Here is a 20,878-nt window from a genome sequence, read left to right as displayed (position 1 = left end):
TTTATGTGGCAGTGGGTGATAAGCTCTTCCGTGTCTAGAGAGCATCCGTTTAAATCCACCCTCACCCAGTGGGTGACCCTCAAACAGAGACTCGGTCTTCTCTCTTTTCTCTCGTCCCTCAAACTGTACAAATTTAGTTTTCTACAGCTATACAGAGACAGATCTTAGATTAGATTAGATTTAAATGGGAACCAGCTGTCTTGACTTTACATAAAAGAGCTGAGCCAACACACCACACACACACACACACACACACACACACACACTGACAGATCCTCTCGAGCATGACCTGCTGCTAATCAGGTTAAAGATAGCAACAGGTGAGCCGAGGCTGTTCGCAGACTGACCTACTGTACAGACAGAGTGATCTCAATCCCTCGTCTCCTCGCTCACCAGTCATTTGTCCTTCCCATCCACAGCGTTGACTTGGCATTCATGAATCGGCTGAAGCGTGCTGAAGCAGGAAAGTGGTGGACAAACACAGCACAGGTGCAGATCTGTAGGAGACAGCAGAAAGGGATAAGCACATGCAATGAATCTTTAGCAAGCATCTGTTTTTAGAGGGAGAGTTTTGTTTTATGAAAACACATTGTGGGTTTGGCTTTGGTTGCAAACACAAAAGACTGACTGGAAATTTCTCACTTTGCTGTTTGAAATGTAAATACAAATAAACCAAGACAAAAGGAACTGAGACCGCCACTCTGTATATATTTAATTTGGGTTTGCCCTCCACATCAGATTTCTATAGTCGTGGGCTGAGTCTTGTGCCAAATCCTTGCAATATCTGTCACGTATCAAAAAAAAATTTGATTTTATTGTTTGTGTCTGGCAGAAAAAGTCTAGTAAAACAACTGAACTCCTCAACAATGAAGCTAAAGGTCGTCACTGACAAACACTCACATGTCTGAATCAACATTTCGGCCTGTTTCTGCGTCACCACCATCTCACACCTACTCATGTCCGTCCTACACCTCCCTGTTCGCACTCTGCCCTCATTTAAATTACATGCAAATCTGTCCAGTCAAAGTGCTTTGTCACGTATTATTCCTGTGCTTCAGCCTTATCACGAAACACTCAGGATGAATTTCTATTTAAAAAAAACATCCCTGCAGTCTTTTCTCATGTTACATGATATCAATCTGTATTTATTTTCACTTTCCCTGTGAACTGTGTCGTGCGGTGTTTTTCAAGGTGATGAGCAGGCTGAAAAAATATGTTTGTTGGCGAAGTTGCTTCATTTCAACACAGAGCTGCAGATATAGGATGACTCAGTGGAAGATTTAAAGAGGAAGTTTTAACAGTTCATTTGAATAAATGCATTTATAAACTCTCTTTGACCTCTCCCAGTATTCAAATTTAAATAATGCTCATTGGGAGGGAGCAGTTTCAGTTCACTGTGAAGATGGAGTTCAGCAGCAGGGCAGGATTCTGTGCGTCACAAGCTTTTGATTCAGTATCAATAAAGGCAGAAAGAACAGGCTGTAAAATATCTTGAACTGCAAATGTCACAACACCTCGACACACTTAAGCAGCAATGCAGATGTTCTTGCGCAGACAACTGTCATCATCTGTGAGAATAAAAAGCAAAGATAGAAAATTGAGGCTGATCAGGCTGCTTATCACTGCAATATTCTTCTTTGAAAATCTTTTGGGACACGTCCAAGTCGAGTCTTTTGTCCTTGAGGGTCTCTTCAAGTCAGTTTGCATGTTTTGTAACACTGGAAAAGACGTTTGCATGCATTTACAATTTTATTTAGGTCTGAACCTAATGTAAAAATGTAATATCTTGCAGTAAACTGCAGATCATGTTGGAAGTCTTTAACGTCTGCTGACCATCAAAACATGATGCAAATTTACCCACTGTAGGAATAATAAAGGATTATGTTATCTTATCTTAAATAAAATGTCCTGCTCATCTATCTGCCTTCACAGATCACATTAAAGGCCCATGTTTCATCTGTCTGTAACTTTCTGTCTCTAAAGCTCTGCCTTGAAATTAAGAGTTAAGGATTCACTTGCTAATAATTAAATGTAAATCAAAAACTATCTCTAACAGCAAAGGGCTGAATCTGTGCAAACAAAGACGTCTTCAATAACATATTTGTTATTGCCTTTTTTCTAGCTTGTCAACACCAAGAAGACAGACGTAATAGCATAATTTTAATACAATGCAACGACAATCCAGCAAATACTGGTCAAAATCATGTTTTTGAGGCTGTAGTTGTTTTCTGGTTATAAACTTAAAGGGTAAATTGGTATTTTTTTTTAACCTTTTTTTCCCATGCTTTGTGTCTGTAAGTGACTGCATGCATGGGCAGCACGTGACAGTAACCTCGCTGAACTGCAGCGTCTGCAACATTGTGGAAAGGATCCCTAAAGTGATAGACCTTTATGTTAAATAGTAAGATCCTTTTTGTTTTTTCAGAAACAGCCTCAAAATCACTGTTGTCAAACCCACCAGACTCCGTTTAAATAAACAGTAATTTTCTGCTCATTTTTTCATCTAACTGGGCAAATTAAGGGTTTATCTCAACAATCTTGAATCTTATATCTTGGCACTGGTCATATGAAGGAAAGGCAGGTTTTCATTACAGATTTGCACAAAACTTACATGACTGAAATGTCAATAACACACAATTGCAAGATGACAGTGTTTCCACTGAGTGATGTTATGAGACTTCTCCTCTCACGATAAGCATGATGATTAAAGTTCAAAACATTAGCACGTTTATTTCTATTGCAGCCACTGCACTAGCCATCATTATTTCCAATCTAAGGCAACGTAGGCGTGTTATGCGAGTGATAATGGAACACAAGCCCCTTATATGTGGGAGCGACTACGTATGAGGGATTTCTGGGAGGTGATAGTCCACGACTTCAGAGGAATCGTGGATTCAAAACTTCCAGATGATCCTCTCAACCTTTGAAGAGTTATGCGATGCAGAAACACCTTTTGTAGCGGCTGCTGCATCATGCCCAAGAGAGCTAGTTCCTACTGACAAGCGCATAGCATCATAAAAAAGTGAAAAAAGTGTTTCCATTGAAGTTTTGCAAAATATGTTTTTTTGAAAATTGCCTGAAATATCACCTAGTGCGAGTGTAAAACCTTTTTAGCAATAAACTGAGTTTTTTTTTTTCGAAATTGACATGTTTTTCATTAGGCATAGTTTATATTCACAATTTTAGTTAGTGCAGTTTGAGGGTTATTGGAAACCTGCCTATTGTTTTGATACATATTCCTTTAAGTAAAAGATTTATGGCATCCTGTCATCTCTGTGAACTGAATACAGTATGATTGTGGTGTACTTGTCCGGCTGCCAAAGCAAAATCATAATTCACTGCAGCACCTCTCTGTGTGACTAACTCATCAGTGATGCTGCTCCTGTTCGTCAACCCCTCACAGACCTCGCTCTTCATCACATAGCGCTCATTGTATCTGATGGCCTACAGCCTGAGGCGGACAGCTTTACAACCCAATCAGGGTTGTCAGTGTGACTAACCGGATGATTTTACCCCCGAAACTCCTCAGAGACAGTGAATGAAGGAGGTAGAGGAGGCTGATAAGCAGCGAACTCAACAAATTGTGCATTGGTGACCAATTAAAGCAGATTTTAAACACCTCCCTGTATTCCTCAGGTGGTTCCCGTGTCATGGATACTGGTTTCCCCTGCGGAGGGACTCCCACGCTCATGGGAGCCGTAACCAGACACCTGCTTTTGTTTTGTTCGAGGCTCTCCAGGTAGATAAAAGAACAGATGAGGGTGGGGGTGATGGGGAGCTGGGGGGGGGGGGTGCAGAGGAGGAGAAGCAGGTGCGTCACAGATCTTTGGTTTCAGCTATTTGGTCTCAGCACAGGCAGGGCGAAAAGAGGAAGAAACGGCAGAGGCAAGAGGGAAGTGCAGTGGGGAGGGAAAGTTATTTGCCTGAGAATCAAGAGACTTTTTTCTGGCCACAGCTGCAGTGAAAGCCATTGAAAGAGAGGACGGAGAAGGAGAGGGAGGCATATTTTACAGGAGGACCACATCTTTCTCATGCACTCAATCACCTGGACGCTGTGCAGCAGCCAGGCGTTCATTCATCAGAGACTCTGCCCGATAGCGAATATAATCAAACACTTAGGAGGACATGAAGACCGGCAAGAAATCCTTCATAGGTAGGCGCTCCTTTAATTCACTGCCTGTGTTATGTGACTGTCTGGGGAATAAATGTGCAGCCGCTCAGCAGCACAGCGGAGGAGGATACACCTTGAGACGTGCAACTTTTCCTCTTCTTTGCATTATTGTTACAGCTCAGTCATCTAAATGTTATCCTTTTTTGTCTATTCAATCATGTGATTCTTGTATCTTTATTAACTATAAAGCCCCCTCCTCCTTTTTGCATCTGCTTGCTTCGACATCATCATCACTGCTTGGATTGCTTTTTTGGCTCCAAAAAAAAAAAACGACAAGATGCCAGATTTAAAAGGCTTCATCCAGCAGTCCTCGGTCTGTTTTTACATTTTCTGTTTAATTTTATAATGTCAAACACAGAGACTCTCCCCTCCTCCCTGCAGCACCCCTGCTCCTCATCTCATTTGTCACCTGAGAGGATAAAAGCGACAGCCAGGCCTCGGCATTGTAACCACGACTGAAAGTATCAGATGATTTTGGCATTCAGAGATAGTACAACAACTGGTTTTGTTGCTGCAGATACAGATGGAGAGGCAGGGCTAAGAATTAAAAATTACAAAACTGCATTTGCCCTTTTCTAGTAGCTTCTAAAGCTTAAAGCAACAGTTGTACATTTTGAATAATAAACTTTGATTCATAGCCTGGGCTATTATTTTCATAAAACGCGTCTATATGGGATGGGCTTTTAATTCATTTCACATAAAAATGTTGCTCAGCAAAGATAGATAGAAATACAATCAAATTGTTTCATTAAACCCCTTTTTTGCGTCTCGCTTCTTTACGCTGTCGATATTACTATCTTCCTTGGTGTTCGTGGTTTCAGTAAAATTTACTGAATGATTGAATTATAGAAAATGTTACCAAGCTAACCATGTGTGTGGTATGTCCATAATGACAAAAGTTTAAAATTGTATATTTGTATCAGTGATCTAAGCAGCTAACTAACATTATGTCCAGCAGGTAGCCAACAACTCGGTATAAACATCTTAAGAACTTCTATAAAAATGATATGCATGGTAACCGATCCTCTCATTGAGACAGACATTTATTTGTCAAAATGTATCCCCACACTGGGCTAGTAAAAGGGACTGGGCATCTAATTGGGACTAGGCTTATATTTGAAGTTTTACAATATTTGCCTTCTTGCAGAGAGTTAGATAAGAAAATTGATACCACTCACGTCTATACAGTAAATATGAAGGTACAGCTGGCAGAAAGTTAGCTTAGCTTAGCATAAAAGCCGAAAACAGGTGGAAACTGCTCGCCTGGTTCTGTCTTCAAGGCAGAAATTTCTCCCCGTTATGCTGGCTCACGGCTCTATATAAAAGGTACAATCGAGGGAGCAGCAGCTAACTTAAAAAAGAACAGTGGCCAAAAATTTCCGGAAATTAGGAAAACAATGAGGTTCGGGAGCTCTTTACCCTCTGAGCAGAGGACAAGATCAGCTGCCATTTAACAGAGACAGTAAATGATTGTTATTGACATGTTATGCTGTTGTTATCGTTTAAAAAGGGCTGCAGACGCCTGTTATAAGACACACTAGAGGCCGACGCTGTTGTGTTTCATGTCACAACCGGTCACGCCTCTTTCGATTCTGCAATGCCGGCATGCTGACTATAATCCCACACTGGAGTGGCATGATCCGCTGTTATTTGGTTCTTGGTGGAAATGCAATGGCAGCGAAAAGAAGGGACTTCGTAGTGGCCCTATAGTGCGAGAGGGGCTAAAATAAGCCTGCCACCACCTCTGAAGCTCACTAATTAACAAGTTATATCACCTTTGTTTCATCTGTTTTGCTGCTTGCATGGTAACCTTACTGTGACAACAAGACTCCAGGAAGTGACTGCGCCCAGCCAAGAAATCATCCAGCACATGACCCCCCATTAAAACCACAACTTCTTGTTTTTACACTTTGGTTTTTGTAGATATTCAGCTGTAATGTATGCTTCCATTTTTCTGCTTAGATAAGCTACCAGGCTGCTGGCTGAAGCTTCAAATTCACAATACAGACACAAGAGTGGTATTGATCTTATCATCTAACTCTCAAAAGCAAATAAGTATATTTTCCAAAATGTCAATTTCCCAAAATGTCAGACCTAGTGGTCCCATTTGTATTTTTAGGGCTGTCCTGAATGTGAATTTATGTTTCCTAGTATAGTAAAGGAATGGCTCGCCTTACTCTGCCTCTGATTGGCTTACCCTGACATTACCACCCTAAAACTAACCAATCTCAGTGCAAGTACTGATATTAAATGAGTACTAGCCACTCATAGGTAGATTAGATTGAGTCATTCAGTTGCTATACTAGGATTTGCAAATTTGTGTCCCAAATACCAGTTTCAGGGAAGTCTTGTTGGGAAATATGTGTGATTAATCAAAGCTTGGAAAGTGGAGATCGGGGTGTGGGGAGATTTTTTTTCAAAGATCAGTTTTCAGTCATTGCATCTAAAATAACGTAATAATTTGCCACTTTGTTAGCATGCAAGCCGCAGCAACATTACCAATAAAAAATACCCCTTTGCAAAATGTCTAAACTTTCAGTATGCCAGTATCCTTTGTCATATCTGGCACTCGATTTTTTGGGGTCAATTTGGAAACTATTCCAGCTGCTATATTTTTTGACATCTTACTATCTGTAAGCCTGTCGCAGTGGGTCAGACGGTCATAGTAACAAAATTAGGCCTATCACAAAGCTGAAATGTCCTCATCTGAGAAGGACTAAACATAAATGTTGATGCATGATAAAAATATGTTGCATTACTATTTCTTAAGAGTATATGGGCTATTTGGGATTATTGTGGGAATGGAATATAAAAATGGAGCATTCAAATACTTATTATTATTGATTAATCAGTCAGTAATGAGGTCAGTAATCAAATGTCTGAAGCATTCAGGTCAGCACAAGTATTTTTTTGGTGTTTCAGGGTGTTAGCCATGACCAGATGTATTTGGCCTCCACTCTGCAGCCTCACACAGCCAACTCCTTATGTTTGCTTCACTTATTGTGGTCTGGAAAAGCTCATTAGGTATTTGTTTGGATTAGGGGCATCCTGAGTGGGTGTAGACCTAAATTACTTTGCAGCTGATTGGATTGGACTTCAACCAACCAATTCAGATTACCAAAAAACTGCTCTCCCTTACATTTCCCTGCACCTGACTGAATAAAGGCTGCACTCACTGAGCTTTCATTGCCTGTTTTCAAATTGGAAAACCACAACTGAAATTCCTCTGAAAATATCAACACTAAATTCAGTTTAGCTGAGACAAACCTGCCTCATTTTTGATCATCTTTATTTTGTTGCTGTTGACAAGTTTCCAGAGATGCAAGGCCACAAATTAGCTCCATGTTCATATTGGTAAAACAATGCAGCTCGTTGTCATTGTCCAAATCACTTCACATGCTTAGTTAATTGGTTTTGGTTTCCAGCTGCCACACTCGGTTGATTTTCAGTGGCGATCTCAGAGCAATAACTGACCTTATGAAGTTTATGCTGGCTTTGTGAGGCGATAAACACTCAGACCACAAACTGGATCAAATTAATAACTCGTGCAAGTTTGTTCACTTTATAATGTATTCATGTCCAATAAGCAGCCTCACTGTATAGACAACATGTTTTTTTCCGAAATGTCCATCAACTTGTTGCTGTCATATTATTACAATGCAGCTGGACCAAAAATAGAGAAACAGGAAACTGCACAAAATAACGGAAGTCACCACGGTCAACTGATTCATGATGTTTGGCCGACATGGGAGGAGCAGTTAGTGAATGAGAGTCTGGTGCTCCGAGTGATAATGGCCCCTCTGTCTTTTTTAAATCTACTTCCTTTATTACTGTTACAGTTTCAGTAATGCACAGGAAACCTGCTGTAAAGAGAGGAAAAGTCTCTCCTCTGGTGAACCTCCATGGGATCTTATTTTAGAATAAATAAAATAAATGTGTTTATTAGCAAGATACAAATATTTTAGTCCCGTTTGAACCGTGTTATTAATAAACACATGAACTGAGATCGGTTTTCTTGTGCTGCATTCAGACGCCTTTTATTAGCATTTAAACCTCTGAAACCTGAGAAAACTAGTCTTTATTTCGTTCAGAGACATAGGAAAAACCCAATAAGCACCGTGGCAAGAAATGTACTACAAACTTCAAAAAAATAAGTAAAAGGTGACACGGAAATGATCTAAAAATTAGCTGGGGGGATTAGCAGATATAATGAAAAGATTGTCCAGAAAAAAATATATTTATAATTCTCATAATTATATATTCAAATTTTGCTACAAGCATATGTGGGCCTGAAGATGGATATTTGACGTAGATCATATTTACCCAGCTGGTGTTGGCGATGTATGTTGTGCAAGAGAGAGAAGTGTTTCACTGAGCGCTTTCACACAAAACTAACTGGTTTTACGACAAACACACAACAAACTTTGACTTTCTTGAACTGCAAATTATCTTTTATATTGACAAAAATCATATGTGTGATTCATGGCAAAATTCAAACAGGATCCAAAAATTATGCGTCTCTTGCCGTTGACTACCATACATATTTTTTTTCTTAAATAAGGTCCCATGGGGTACACTGGAAGGGAAGGGACTTCACGTCTTTATAGACATACAGCACTTGAGTAACCTCGAGCAGAACAGAAATATGATGTTAGACTGGAGGCAACACCAGACTGCATGATAGTAATTAGCAGTAATAGCAGTCACATTAAAATAATTAATTGAGGCTTTGTGGTTGGAAATAGGCACGATCATCCCACTTTCTTGGCAGCAAATTAAAGTAATGCTTCATTTGTAATAATTTGGCAGCACTGTGTGTGTGTGTGTGTGTGTGTGTGTGTGTGAGTCATCACCAAAGAGAGCAAACATTGCCTCTCTTTTTATCAGATGAAGCAGGAGTATGAGCAGCCATTTAATCCCCCGTAGAGAAAGGAGAAAATAAAAAACACATCTCATCTCCTGCCGGGGAATTCAGGAGGGACACAAACACGAAGGAGAGATTCGAAGTCTAGTTTCGTGAGCCAAAATCGGCTCCCACTCACTGGGTCCTGAGGCTGCACTGCGACGTTGTTGGACCGGACCGCCACCTCCGGTCTGCACCTCTGCGGTTCTATGAGTAAAGTGTTAAAGAGTATGCGAGAGAACGATGCAGACGGCAAACAGAAACTAAAGAGAGATGTGATTTTAGCAGAGATGTGCTTTCGAGTGAGAGCAGAGGCCAATGAGGCTGTCATGACTGTGTGGGTGTGAAACACACGAGGCCGCGATCGCTCCTCAGAATCGGTCGACAGGACCTTTGTTGTAATTAGAGATCCTCCATCCTCGTTAGCCGACAGCCTTCCTGCGGTTGGTCAGAGAGACTGTTTGCCTGCATGACTCATTCCTCCACCTTCTGCTGCCTCCTACACGCCGCGCTGGAGGCACGGCAGGTAGAAGTCGAGCTTCTCGTGTTTTACATTCGAGTCACAGAGTTAAGTACTCTGATTTTTTGGCAAATACAAATACCTGGCAATCTTTAAAAAACCCAGACGGTCATTTAACAAAACTTTACTGAAGGTATTTCGAGAATCATTTAACACTACAATAAAAAAACAATCCCACATGGTTTTCTCTTTTCTTAATCATAATAAAAATGGTAGCTGTAAATGGCATCTTTCTTCTTGCTCAATTTAAACATGAGCCAAAACATGAAAAAATTTATCAGTTCTATTGAAATATACCAATGATTTTCTCCAAAATATCTAAACAACAGAGCCATATTCGTGTGTATTTTTTAAGAGAGTACAAACTACAGGTGACACCAAGTCATTGGTTTGCAAGCACAAATCTCAGTTCTCAGTCCCACACTCAAGTCCCAACTGAAGCTCCAAGTCAAGACTAACAAGTCCAAATTCAAGTCCCAAGCCCTAAACTTTGAGTCCTAAACAAGTCACAATACTCTCTTAACCAAATGTTGTCCTTTTTTAATAACACAGTAATAATATATCACATTACAAACTGGACTTTGTTGCGGCCCCATCACGCCATCTCTGTGTAAAAGCGGCTAAAGTTAGAGAGGAGCTGGAGAACACTGTGGATTATTTAGCAGTTAAAGAGACAGATATTTCCCTCAAGAGTTGGTGGAGACCAAAAACAGAGAAAAAAAGAAGAATGAACATTGGACTCACATTGATCAGATGGACACACACGACTCCTGATGACTGATAATGTTACTCTATAACTGCTGATGTGTAAAGAATTCACTATTGTTTCCACTTAATGGTTTTATAAAATCTGTCACTGCAGCTTTAAGGATCCTAGAAATGCTTTTAAAACAAGTATAAGTGATTTTTAACAACCTTCTGGATTTCTCAAAGAAAGTCAGGTAATTATTTTTTAGAAAATCATAATCCTTTTTCTGTGTCTCGATTGTAACATGAGAGGAACAAGCTGGGGGTTCATTTTTTAATGCAACTCATGCACCAAACTGCAGCCCCAGAGAGCATATAATCATGGGCACTGGCGGTACCATGCTGAGGCTGGGGAGTTTTGATAGATGGCGCCCCGTGAGGGTTGGAAAGGCTTTTTACCGGATTTGCTGGCAGGTGACTCACACGACCGCTCGTCAGCGAGCACAAGTGCTGCTTCTCTGCTCAGCATCAATCACACTGTTGGACAGAGCGACGGAAAGCAGGGCGGCTTTTGTGAAGGTGCTAAATAAAACCGGGATTAATCCGCCACTGCAGAGACATTCATAGAGAAACTGAAAGAGTCTCTAATGCGTGTTCACTTCATTTATAGTGATCTGAAACCGTCTACAGGAGAGATAATCTTTATCAGTCACCATATGAAAGTCTCTACTCAGACATGACGTGAATGTGAAATGTCTTCACATTTCTTACTCATTTACAAAAAGGGGAAATACTTCGTCAAGCAGCTGTGTTTTTCTCAGCACCTGACTTTCTGTTCCATCACAACAGAAATAATGTAAATGAAAAACAGAAGTGGCGGAGGAGTGACGCTGTTCGAGGGAACTGCCTGAGTCATGTTTGTCCTACATGTAACCAGAGATGATAACATGATACACCTGAATAATTCAGAGTGAGGCTACACGAGGTGAAGAAAAGGCTTCACACAAAGCCTGGTGAGAGGTGTCGCTGTCATGAAACACGATCCGGAGTGTTTCTGAGTGTAAACAGAGCTGCAGATGAGCGGTTTGCTCAGGTAGCCTCCCAAATAGGACACGACATTGCTCTACACCAGCTAATTTCAGTTTGAGCCCACGCCACAGATAAGGCACTTCCTCTTTCTCATTTCAAAAACGACCGGTCCTGTGATGTCTTGCTTCCTTTAAATTATGCAGGACCCGTCACATGTCAGACTGCAGATAGAAACCAGGAGTTCCCCCCCCCCACATCAATGAATTTCAGAGGACTGAGGCAGACGTTTATGAGAACAGAGGGGGAACAAGAACGTACATCTTTCAGTTATGTAACAGAAGCAGAGCTGCAGCGATTTGCTGCTTCCAGCTATTAAAATGTGAGGATTTGATGATTTCCTTTGTATGCACCAAAACTTAGTGGCATATCTTTAGATTCTGTTATTATGATTATTAAGTCTTTTGATTTAGGTTGTAGTGTAGTTCCTATGATAGCTACTCATTTTAATATTTCATGGAGCATTATTTATTCTAATATCACTTTTAGTGTAATTAAAATGCACTTTAACGCACTTTGGTAATGCACTTTACACTTGTATACTCTTTTTGTATTTTAATATGATAAGGTGGAACAATAAAGTCATTCTGAATCTGAACCTGTATGAAATAAACTCAATATATTTGGCTTTTGAACTCTGTTCCACAAAACATAACATTTGAATATGTCCACCAGGACTTCAGAAAACTATAAAGGCCAGAAATTAATCAATAAACTGAAAAGATATTGAGCAGAAACTATTATTACTCAAGTAAAAGTATTAAGTATTGCTTCTTTCAGTGATAATAAAGTAGGTTAAGCAGGGTTTAGTAAGCATAAAGAGTACTAAATAAATAAATTGAATCATTTTAATAACAGGATGCATTGATTTAACTGATTTATTTTAATCTGATATTGTGAAAACACACAAGTTTGCTCAGGTGCTTTGCATTTCCTCTGGTACAATCATTATACTTGTTTGTCATGTAGTTTTAGAAATGAGGCTTGTAAGTAAAGATTGTTTTCATTATCAACGAATCTGCAGTGAAATTGTGTTGCTCTCTTTGGTCTGGAATATTATTTGTGGTTCAGGGCATTTCAGTAGCAGCACAATGGCATTTATAATTTCTAATAACACATTTTACCTTTATCAAAAAATGCAGCCTCTGCAAATGTATATTACACTTGGCCATATTGCAACAATATTTTAATTAATTGTGCAGCCAAAATATTTAGTATGTAAAGCATTTATCTATTAATCTGCAACAATGTAGTAACAAATAATTGTCAAAACTGCACTTAGTTTCTTCCCAGGGTTCCTACAGCTTTAAGAAAGTGTGATTTTTTAGACTTTTATGACTTTTTTTAAAGCCACTCTGAAAAAATTTAAGACCAATTTTACTGTAGCCAAAATTGAAAAACAAAAACAAAAAAAAAACAAAACTCGACATTGGTTACTTCAGATGGGGAAGATTGTTGCCCAAATATTTATTGTAGTACAAAAACATGACTTTTTATGATGTTAATGCAAAAGGCATTCTTTATTAATCTGAGATTTTAGAATGCAACATCAGGAAAACAATTTAGAAAAATCATACTTCCCATGCCTTATCTTTTTTAAGACTTTTGAAAGATATATTTAAGACTTTTTAATACCAATAAAGGCCTTATTTTGAGATTAATGGATTCAATGCCTTTCAAGACTCCTTAAGGATCTGAAGGACCTCTGTTTTAGACCACTGTCATTATTCTCTCTTGTGGGACAAAAACACTAATAAATAGTCTTGAAAACTCATCAAAGCCATGACTGCTCTGTAAGTGATAAATGGGGCTACCAGGCACTGGCAAAGGGGCCCAAAACGTCACTCGAAGGGACAACCAAAAAAGACTCAAAATGACATTAAAACATGCCAAGGATGGACTGCAAAAGGGACAGAAAATAACTACAAAAATGGATAAAACAACTACGAAGAGACACAAAACGACAACAACTGTGTCTCTTCCTGTGTCTATCTGTGCCCAGGCGTCCCATTGTCTCATAATCCAGCCATGGAGTGATCAAACACTTTAATCAACACACACTGAATAACCTCGGCTTAAAAATCACTAACGCTCACTGGAAACTTCCCAATGAGGCTGGCTCTCCTCTCCGGGCAGTATAGCTATCTGCATTATGGCACAGTTATGTAACTTACAGGGTCAGTGGACCACATCTATGACAGCTGCTGGACGGATCACTGCTTCGGATTAGACCTGCATGATGTCATGTGTGATTTCTCTGAATTTACATAAGTATTCAAGTCACCTATATCATAACCTTGACCTTATCAGCCGCAGAAAACCACTAATTATTTAGAAATGGAGATTTGTGGAAACTGGATTATAAAAAAGAGGATTGAATGCAGAATTGTTGTTTTTCTTTTTATAGCATGCGTGTTTTTTGCGTGCAGTTTTATGTGGATTGCCGGGGCTGTGTTGGAAACTGCAGCTGAAATGCAGCAATTGTGACACATTTTCTCCGCATCCTTTCAGAATAAAGCAGAAGGTAGCACTCTCGTTCTGTGATGCTGTGTGCAGCCTCTCCTTCTTTTGATCACTTGATTTTAATCTCTTTTGTTTGGGTGATGACCGTCAGCCGGAGCTTTCCATTGAGAGAAAATGATGAAGAGGAGGAGGTGGGAGTCCTTCCTCTCACCGCCTCCGTCTCTGCGGTGAGCTCCTCGTCATCCCCCGCCTCCTGCAGGCAGAATAAGGCTGCAGCGGAATCCCGTGATGTCACGCTGTTGCCGTGGTTACACGGATGACGTAAAAATAGGCGTCACCTTGAGGGAAAGAAAAAAAGGTACCACGTGCTCCGTATATATAAACTGGCTCGCGCGGTGTGGGCAGTTTGAGAGCGGAGCGCGGACGGTTGAGCTCTGCCGGTGTTTTTATTTAAATAGTCGTGACACGAAGACAATTGATCAGAGGATCGTACGGGAAATATTGTTTTTTCTTCTGTTTTTTATTGGATATTTTATATTTGTAAACATGGCGGTGACCGAAGCTGGATGTGACCTAACTTATTGCAAAATGAGGGGAATTGTTGCTGTTCTTACTGGTAAGCGATTAAAAAAAAAAAATTTAAAAAAAAAACAATTATCACGACTAATATACATCATTAAAGCTGCAAGTGTATTGATCAGTGAAGCAAACTTGACGTTTCTATTGATAAGTGTTTATCATTGAGAAGAAAAACGCTGTCAAAAGATGAATTAAACCTGATGGCGAAGTGCTTTATTGCTCTACTTTTAGAGAAATTTTGCAGAAAAATCACAATAAATACGAATTAAACTCTTAAAAAAATGCATTGTAATGAGAATCTAGGATGGAAAATGCTTTGTTGGCATCCACTGTTAGTATCTGAATGAGTGACCCAAGTGGTTGCATAACCCATAAGCCCGCAGCATTAGAGGTCTATGCACATCACGCAAATCTACCCTATAAAGGGATATTTGGGACTCAGGAACAGCGGATTACAGCTGATATTTTCTTCTCTTGTGAAATATTTTTTGCATCATGTGTGATGAATGATATTAAATGCTAAAAATATTTCCCCTTTCCCTGTCTCCCTTTGCAGCTTTCATCAAGGAGAGAAAAATGGGGTTGAATGACTTCATCCAGAAGCTGGTGTCCACCCCACATATCTGCCAACAGTGAGTATTTCTTGGGGGAAAAATATGTTTGATTTGGATGGAAAATTGGCCCTGAGGCACAAGGAAGCATCTCTGGATCATTAATCACATCCTGGATGTAGTATTTATTCCTGATCATTAGCCCATTCATGACCAGCGGCCAATCCAATCAGTCACCAGGCAGGACATCCTCTGAATAGCATAATCTGCATCCAAGAAACCAGGTGTAAGAATAGTTCTTTAATAACGAGCCTGTTAACAACCTCTCTGCTGGCTGGCTAATCACCTGTCCAGCAAATCCCCTCTGTCCCCTGGACAAAGATAAACCGGTAATTCAGTTATTGCATGATACTCGTCCCATCACAGCATAACAACTCCCAAGTTGGGATCTGGTGCCGTGAGGAACAAAAAAACTTCTTGGGCAGCATGTGTCCCCTCCTGAAGGATCTGATCTGGTCCTGCAGAGCCGTCTGAAACCTCCCATCACGGGTCAGCGGCTTAAGCTTTTTCTCAGACAGGTTAGGCTGTTAACATCCAGGTGACCGTGTCCCAAACTTGACCTGTCTGGATGTTTCAGACGGTCATTCACACCTCAGTGGGAAGCAGATTTTCAGACTCTAACTTTTTGTTTTTTAAATCATGTCGTTTCATACTGAATCATCAAATCTAAAAAACAACAAAACAAAACATATGGCAGGTGTGATGCACATTGTAAAAGTTAACCATCTGATATAAAAGCTGATTTTATAACCAGCTATGTTCTTTTTCTAGTGTTGAAGTGAACAACTTCCTGAAGATTGATGAGAATCAAAATGAGGAGGTTGAAAATGATCAACTTCCTGAAAGTCCGGTAAGCACAGCTGTTGACTGACAACCTGACTCATTTTCCTTCCAAAATATGACAATGTACTTATTGAATTACCTATTTCATACCTTTCAGATGTGCCTAAATTCAAGAGGTTCACTGGCTGAGGACACTCAGTAAGTAGTCCCATACAATCTCTTATTTTAAATGAAGCTACTGACAATTTTGCACCTCAACATGTGTCAATAAAAATCCTAATCATCTGTTTGTTTCTCCTCATTAGGATCAAACCCTGTGATTTTGACTACCTCAAAATCATCGGAAAAGGCAGCTTTGGGAAAGTGAGTCTGTCTAACATGTCTTTTATGTAAATAACTTCCTTTATCTGCTCATGTTTGCCACACCTGCAGCGCCATCACTGATGCAAATGTTTGCTCTGTAACAGGTTCTGCTGGCTCGACACAAGGAGTCTGCCAAATATTACGCTGTCAAAGTGCTGCAGAAGAAAATCATCATGAAGAAGAAAGAGGTGAGAGTCAAAACCCCAGAGATCAACTCCTTAAAACTTGAGCAAATTGGCTTATTCTCTTTCAAAACATGGGAGGACGGCAACTTCTCAAGAAAACACCTCCAAATTAGCAAGGAATTAATAAAAAGTTGCAAGAAAATTAACAAATTAGTAAAATTAGTACACACAAAAAAGAATAATGGTAGTTAATAAATAAATAAATAAATAAACCACGAAATGGCTAAAAAATAGTTCTAAAATGTAAATGTAATTAACTTTAAATATTTATTTTCTAATATTTTTCCATGTCTCTCATTTCTATTGTGGGGGGGGGTTCTTGCAATTTTCAGGACAAGTTGTCTTCTGTGCATTGTTTTCAAAGGAAATTAAAACCGATTTGTTCTAGTTTCAAAGGTTTAAATGCTTGTAAAAGGTGTCTGAACATAACACAAGAACTTGATGTAGATCGAGGTCTCAGAGGGTTAATCATCACACATAAACCTCCATATTCTGCCTAAGTACAGCATTATGTTAACTTCTACATTTTTCTTCCAGCAAAAGCATATCATGGCCGAGCGCAGTGTGCTGATGAAGAACATCAAGCATCCTTTCCTCGTGGGGCTGCACTACTCCTTCCAGACTACTGACAAGCTGTACTTTGTGCTCGACTACGTCAACGGCGGAGAGGTGAGTTAAACTCTCACAACATCCACAATCAGGTCACAATATCAAGGTGTGTTTTTCAGGCTGAAACTGACAGATGTTTTGTGTCTGCAGCTGTTCTACCATCTCCAGAGGGAGCGGATATTCCTGGAGCCCAGAGCTCGTTTCTACGCCGCTGAAATTGCAAGTGCACTTGGCTACCTCCACTCCCTGCACATTGTGTACAGGTAAAGAGTGATCCTGCAGCACCCCCTAGTGGACATGTGTGAAAATGATCTGAAGTGAAGAAGGGGAGTGTATAGGAGCAGCATTTTTTAAAAAGCTTTATCATTTGTCTTCCCAGGGACCTGAAGCCTGAGAACATCCTGTTAGACTCACAGGGCCACATCGTCCTCACAGACTTCGGCCTCTGCAAAGAAGGCCTTGAGGCCAATGGCACAACGACAACCTTCTGCGGGACGCCAGAGGTACAAAACAAACCTCCTGATGATCAAAACTCCACCAAGGACAAATTATAGCTGTCAGACGCGAGTTGACACTTTCTCGTTTCTTTCTTAACAGTATTTGGCCCCTGAGGTTCTCCAGAAGCAGGCGTACGACCGCACAGTCGACTGGTGGTGTCTGGGATCAGTGCTCTACGAGATGCTCTACGGACTTGTGAGTGCAATCAGTGACTTCGTGCCTCATTTTGCAACTCTACAGCTTGTTTAAGTATGAAATTAACTTAATTTGTCTTTTTTTTTGCTTTATAGCCGCCGTTCTACAGTCGCAACACAGCCGAGATGTACAACAACATCCTGCACAAGTCTCCTGTGCTCAAGCCCAACGTGTCGAACTCGGGCAGGGAGCTGCTCGAGGGGCTCCTGCAGAAGGACCGCACCAAGAGGCTGGGAGTCAAGGACGACTTTGTAAGTGCACACAGCTCATCCTAAAACACACATAACTCAGAGATCCATAAGAGATCAGTGAAGCTTGTTTGCTATCACCCTGCTGATCTAGGATTATTTTTTTCCCTCCAGCTTGAACTCAAGTACCATTCCTTCTTCTCCCCAATCAACTGGGAGGACCTGATGGCCAAGAAGATCACGCCTCCATTCATCCCTTCAGTGGTAAGTTCAAACTAAGGGCTCATTTATTATCCCTATAAGTATGAAAAAAGATCATTTCAAATGTTACCTTCACTGCCCCACATACTTTCATGCACCCTTTATGCAGTTATTACATACAGCCACTAGATGGCACCAGAGGTAAAAGATTCTGACAGCAACAAACATGATGAAGGTGGACGAGGTCAAACCATAATATGTTTATAACATTTTTAAAACCTGTCCAATAGTTGTGTCTTGCTTGTTTAAAGGATTTCTAGTGCAGTGCTCTGGTTCTTCTGCTGCAACTAATGATTGTTTTTATTGTGGACTGATCTTACGATTATTTTCTTGATCAATTTTGATAAGTTGTTTTGTCTATAAAATGTCAGAGTCAGTGTGTCCCAAAGTTCAAAACAAAGTTCTGCATTTCTCATTTGGTCCACAACCCCAAAGATATTCAGCTTACTGTCATAGAGGAGGAAAGGAACCAGAAAATATTTGTAAATATGAGAATTTTAACTTTTGTATCGATACCGCAGATAAATGAGTATTATGTACGGATAAATCTATGCTTGATAACACAACATCACATATCTAAGCTCTGTCCTTCCTGCTTGGTTTCACAGAGCGGGCCCACAGACCTCCGACACTTCGACCCCGAGTTCACTCACCTGCCCGTGTCCTCCTCTCTGTGCAACGACACCCTGACTGTGACCAGCAGCATCAAGGAAGCAGCCGGAGCGTTTCCAGGCTTCTCGTACGGGCCTCCAGCAGAACACTCCTTCATGTGAACGTCCCGGGAACTCACAGGAAATGGGACACAAGCTCTGGACCGAGAGTCTTATTTTGACAGAGGGACCACGTCGGAGCAGCCTGTTTTGGGGAGACGTTACAGAGTGTGATTAAAGGATTTAACTGACAAACAGACATGAATATACGGGGGGGGGGGACTAGAGGGATCTTGTGCATGAAAAATTGTGCAGATGAGGACTCTCATGTTACATCACAACCGACCCGACTCCTCTGCCTCAAACTTAAAAACATGTGTGCCAAGTGTGGATGCACTCTGGGGTCATGAAACATCACTGTCACAGCTACGGGTGAAGTGACATGAAGAGAAGTGCCTGAGGTTCAAAAGGCAGTTTGGACGACGGCGGCAGCAGCGTTGGCAAGAGCCGGCTTTATCATAAACCACAAAACCGTTTCACTCGTTTGGACTTTTGACCGGGGCGCTCGCCGTTAAGATGGATGCCTTCATGTATGTTAAATTTGTTTCGCATTGTTATTCTCATGTGAATGCTCAATTGCACTCGAGGAAACAAGGGTCAAGAAAAGTTCTGCTTTAAGCATCAGCAACCTTGGATTAGACAGCTTTATATCTTTAATCTTATTTCATATCTCGGCTTGGGGCAAAGAAAAACTAGCATTTCAATATCTTAAACTAATAGTGATACTTGGACCAAACAGTTAACAGTTATGCTTTAACACACACACTTTTTTTGACCAGTTTGTCCTCATAAACTGAAGATCAAAAATTTACTGTACTGTGTAGAAGAAAGAAGTTACATCTATTTTATTGCAAAACCAAAAAGGTTTTCCTAGTTTTAATAACTACAACATTCACGCTTTACTTTTACGACAGCATCTATTATAAACGAGTTAGAACCGTTCAGATTAATGTTTCATGTTTGGAAATACATTTTATTTTTTCCAATTTATTTTCATTTACAGCCAGTGACTGTGTTAATCTATATCTGCTGTTTTATGAAGGACATCTCTTAATGATGAGGAGTGCGATAATAGAGCTCAGCCAGCAATAACAGGCCCACATCAATGATAGCACATACTGTATATCCTTTTAAAATTTAAGTGATTGCTGTTTTATTGCAAACACTCCAGACAAACTATAAAATCTGTGATTAGAAATGTTTTTGTATTTATGCATCATGTAGAGAAGAACTGTGAATGTCTTGTGCCTGTCCAAGGCGGCCTGATCCATATTTACTGTATGTACATATCTCTTTTCCTGAAACCTCTTTGTCCCTTTTATAGAAAATACTCTGTATAAAAAAGTGCTTCATGAACTTGAAGAAAGAACCAGCAGGTGGAGCAGGCGCTGGCTTTTCACTGACGTGTTCGGCCACTGGCCCGCTGCATAACGTGGTTCTGGAAAGTGCAATAAAATCGTGTTGAGTCTGAAAGAATGATTATCATTGTGTCTATTTTAGCAGTAAGTTGTAATTTATAATCTGATATTCAGTAAGTTATTAAGAGAGGATCTTCACTCAAACTGAGATTGTTCATGACTTTGTTTTGTCCCACTGAGTCTCCACATTTTAGCATACAGAGAGTGGATTTTCAAACCTGCTGAAAATTTAAAAGAAAAAAGAGATGAAGGCAACACACAGTTCTAGGTCATTTTCTTCCATATTTGGAAGCATTACTTTTGTTTTGTATTTTTTATGTATATTTATTTTCATGCCACTGCTACTGTATAAAGAAGATAATTTACATGATCAACTGTAATACTGAACTGTAATCTGTGTCAGAAATGGCAAATAAATTCTCTAAATTCAACGCAAGTGTGCTGTTTCTGTCTGTGACCCAGCTGATAATAATTATTAAATACTACTTAACATAATAATCTTCTAACACATTAGTGGAGCAACTGACAGTTACTTTTATAAACAATCAGTTGAGGACTTAGTCATTTCCGAAGCTGGCATCATATTGTTTTGTTTGACAAAAAGAAATAAGATACTCAGTTTATTTTCACAAAGAAAAGTAGCAAACC

The 20,878-nt window shown here is 40.0% G+C and overlaps 1 protein-coding gene across 2 annotated transcripts; it reads left to right on the top strand.

Moving 5' to 3' along the window:
* The first annotated feature begins 3,936 nt into the window (after positions 1-3,936).
* On the top strand, positions 3,937-20,661 carry si:ch211-195b13.1 (STKc_SGK domain-containing protein). 2 transcript variants are annotated; one of them, XM_042506121.1, is made up of 13 exons: positions 3,937-4,153; positions 14,966-15,041; positions 15,792-15,870; positions 15,961-16,001; positions 16,109-16,166; positions 16,271-16,354; positions 16,889-17,020; positions 17,111-17,223; positions 17,340-17,463; positions 17,558-17,653; positions 17,749-17,904; positions 18,016-18,105; positions 18,711-20,661. In XM_042506121.1, the coding sequence occupies exons 1-13, from the start codon at positions 4,126-4,128 to the stop codon at positions 18,873-18,875; spliced, it is 1,242 nt and encodes a 413-aa protein (XP_042362055.1). In that variant the 5' UTR covers positions 3,937-4,125; the 3' UTR covers positions 18,876-20,661. The 2 variants fall into 2 exon arrangements, with proteins under 2 accessions (XP_042362055.1, XP_042362054.1); XM_042506120.1 differs by lacking the exon at positions 3,937-4,153 and adding an exon at positions 14,225-14,446.
* The last annotated feature ends 217 nt before the right edge of the window (positions 20,662-20,878 follow it).

Source organism: Plectropomus leopardus, chromosome 18 (assembly GCF_008729295.1).
Source record: "Plectropomus leopardus isolate mb chromosome 18, YSFRI_Pleo_2.0, whole genome shotgun sequence".
Classification (NCBI taxonomy): domain Eukaryota; kingdom Metazoa; phylum Chordata; class Actinopteri; order Perciformes; family Serranidae; genus Plectropomus; species Plectropomus leopardus.
The sequence above is the reverse complement of the archived record's forward strand: the minus strand, read 5'-3'. Positions and strand labels throughout refer to the sequence as shown.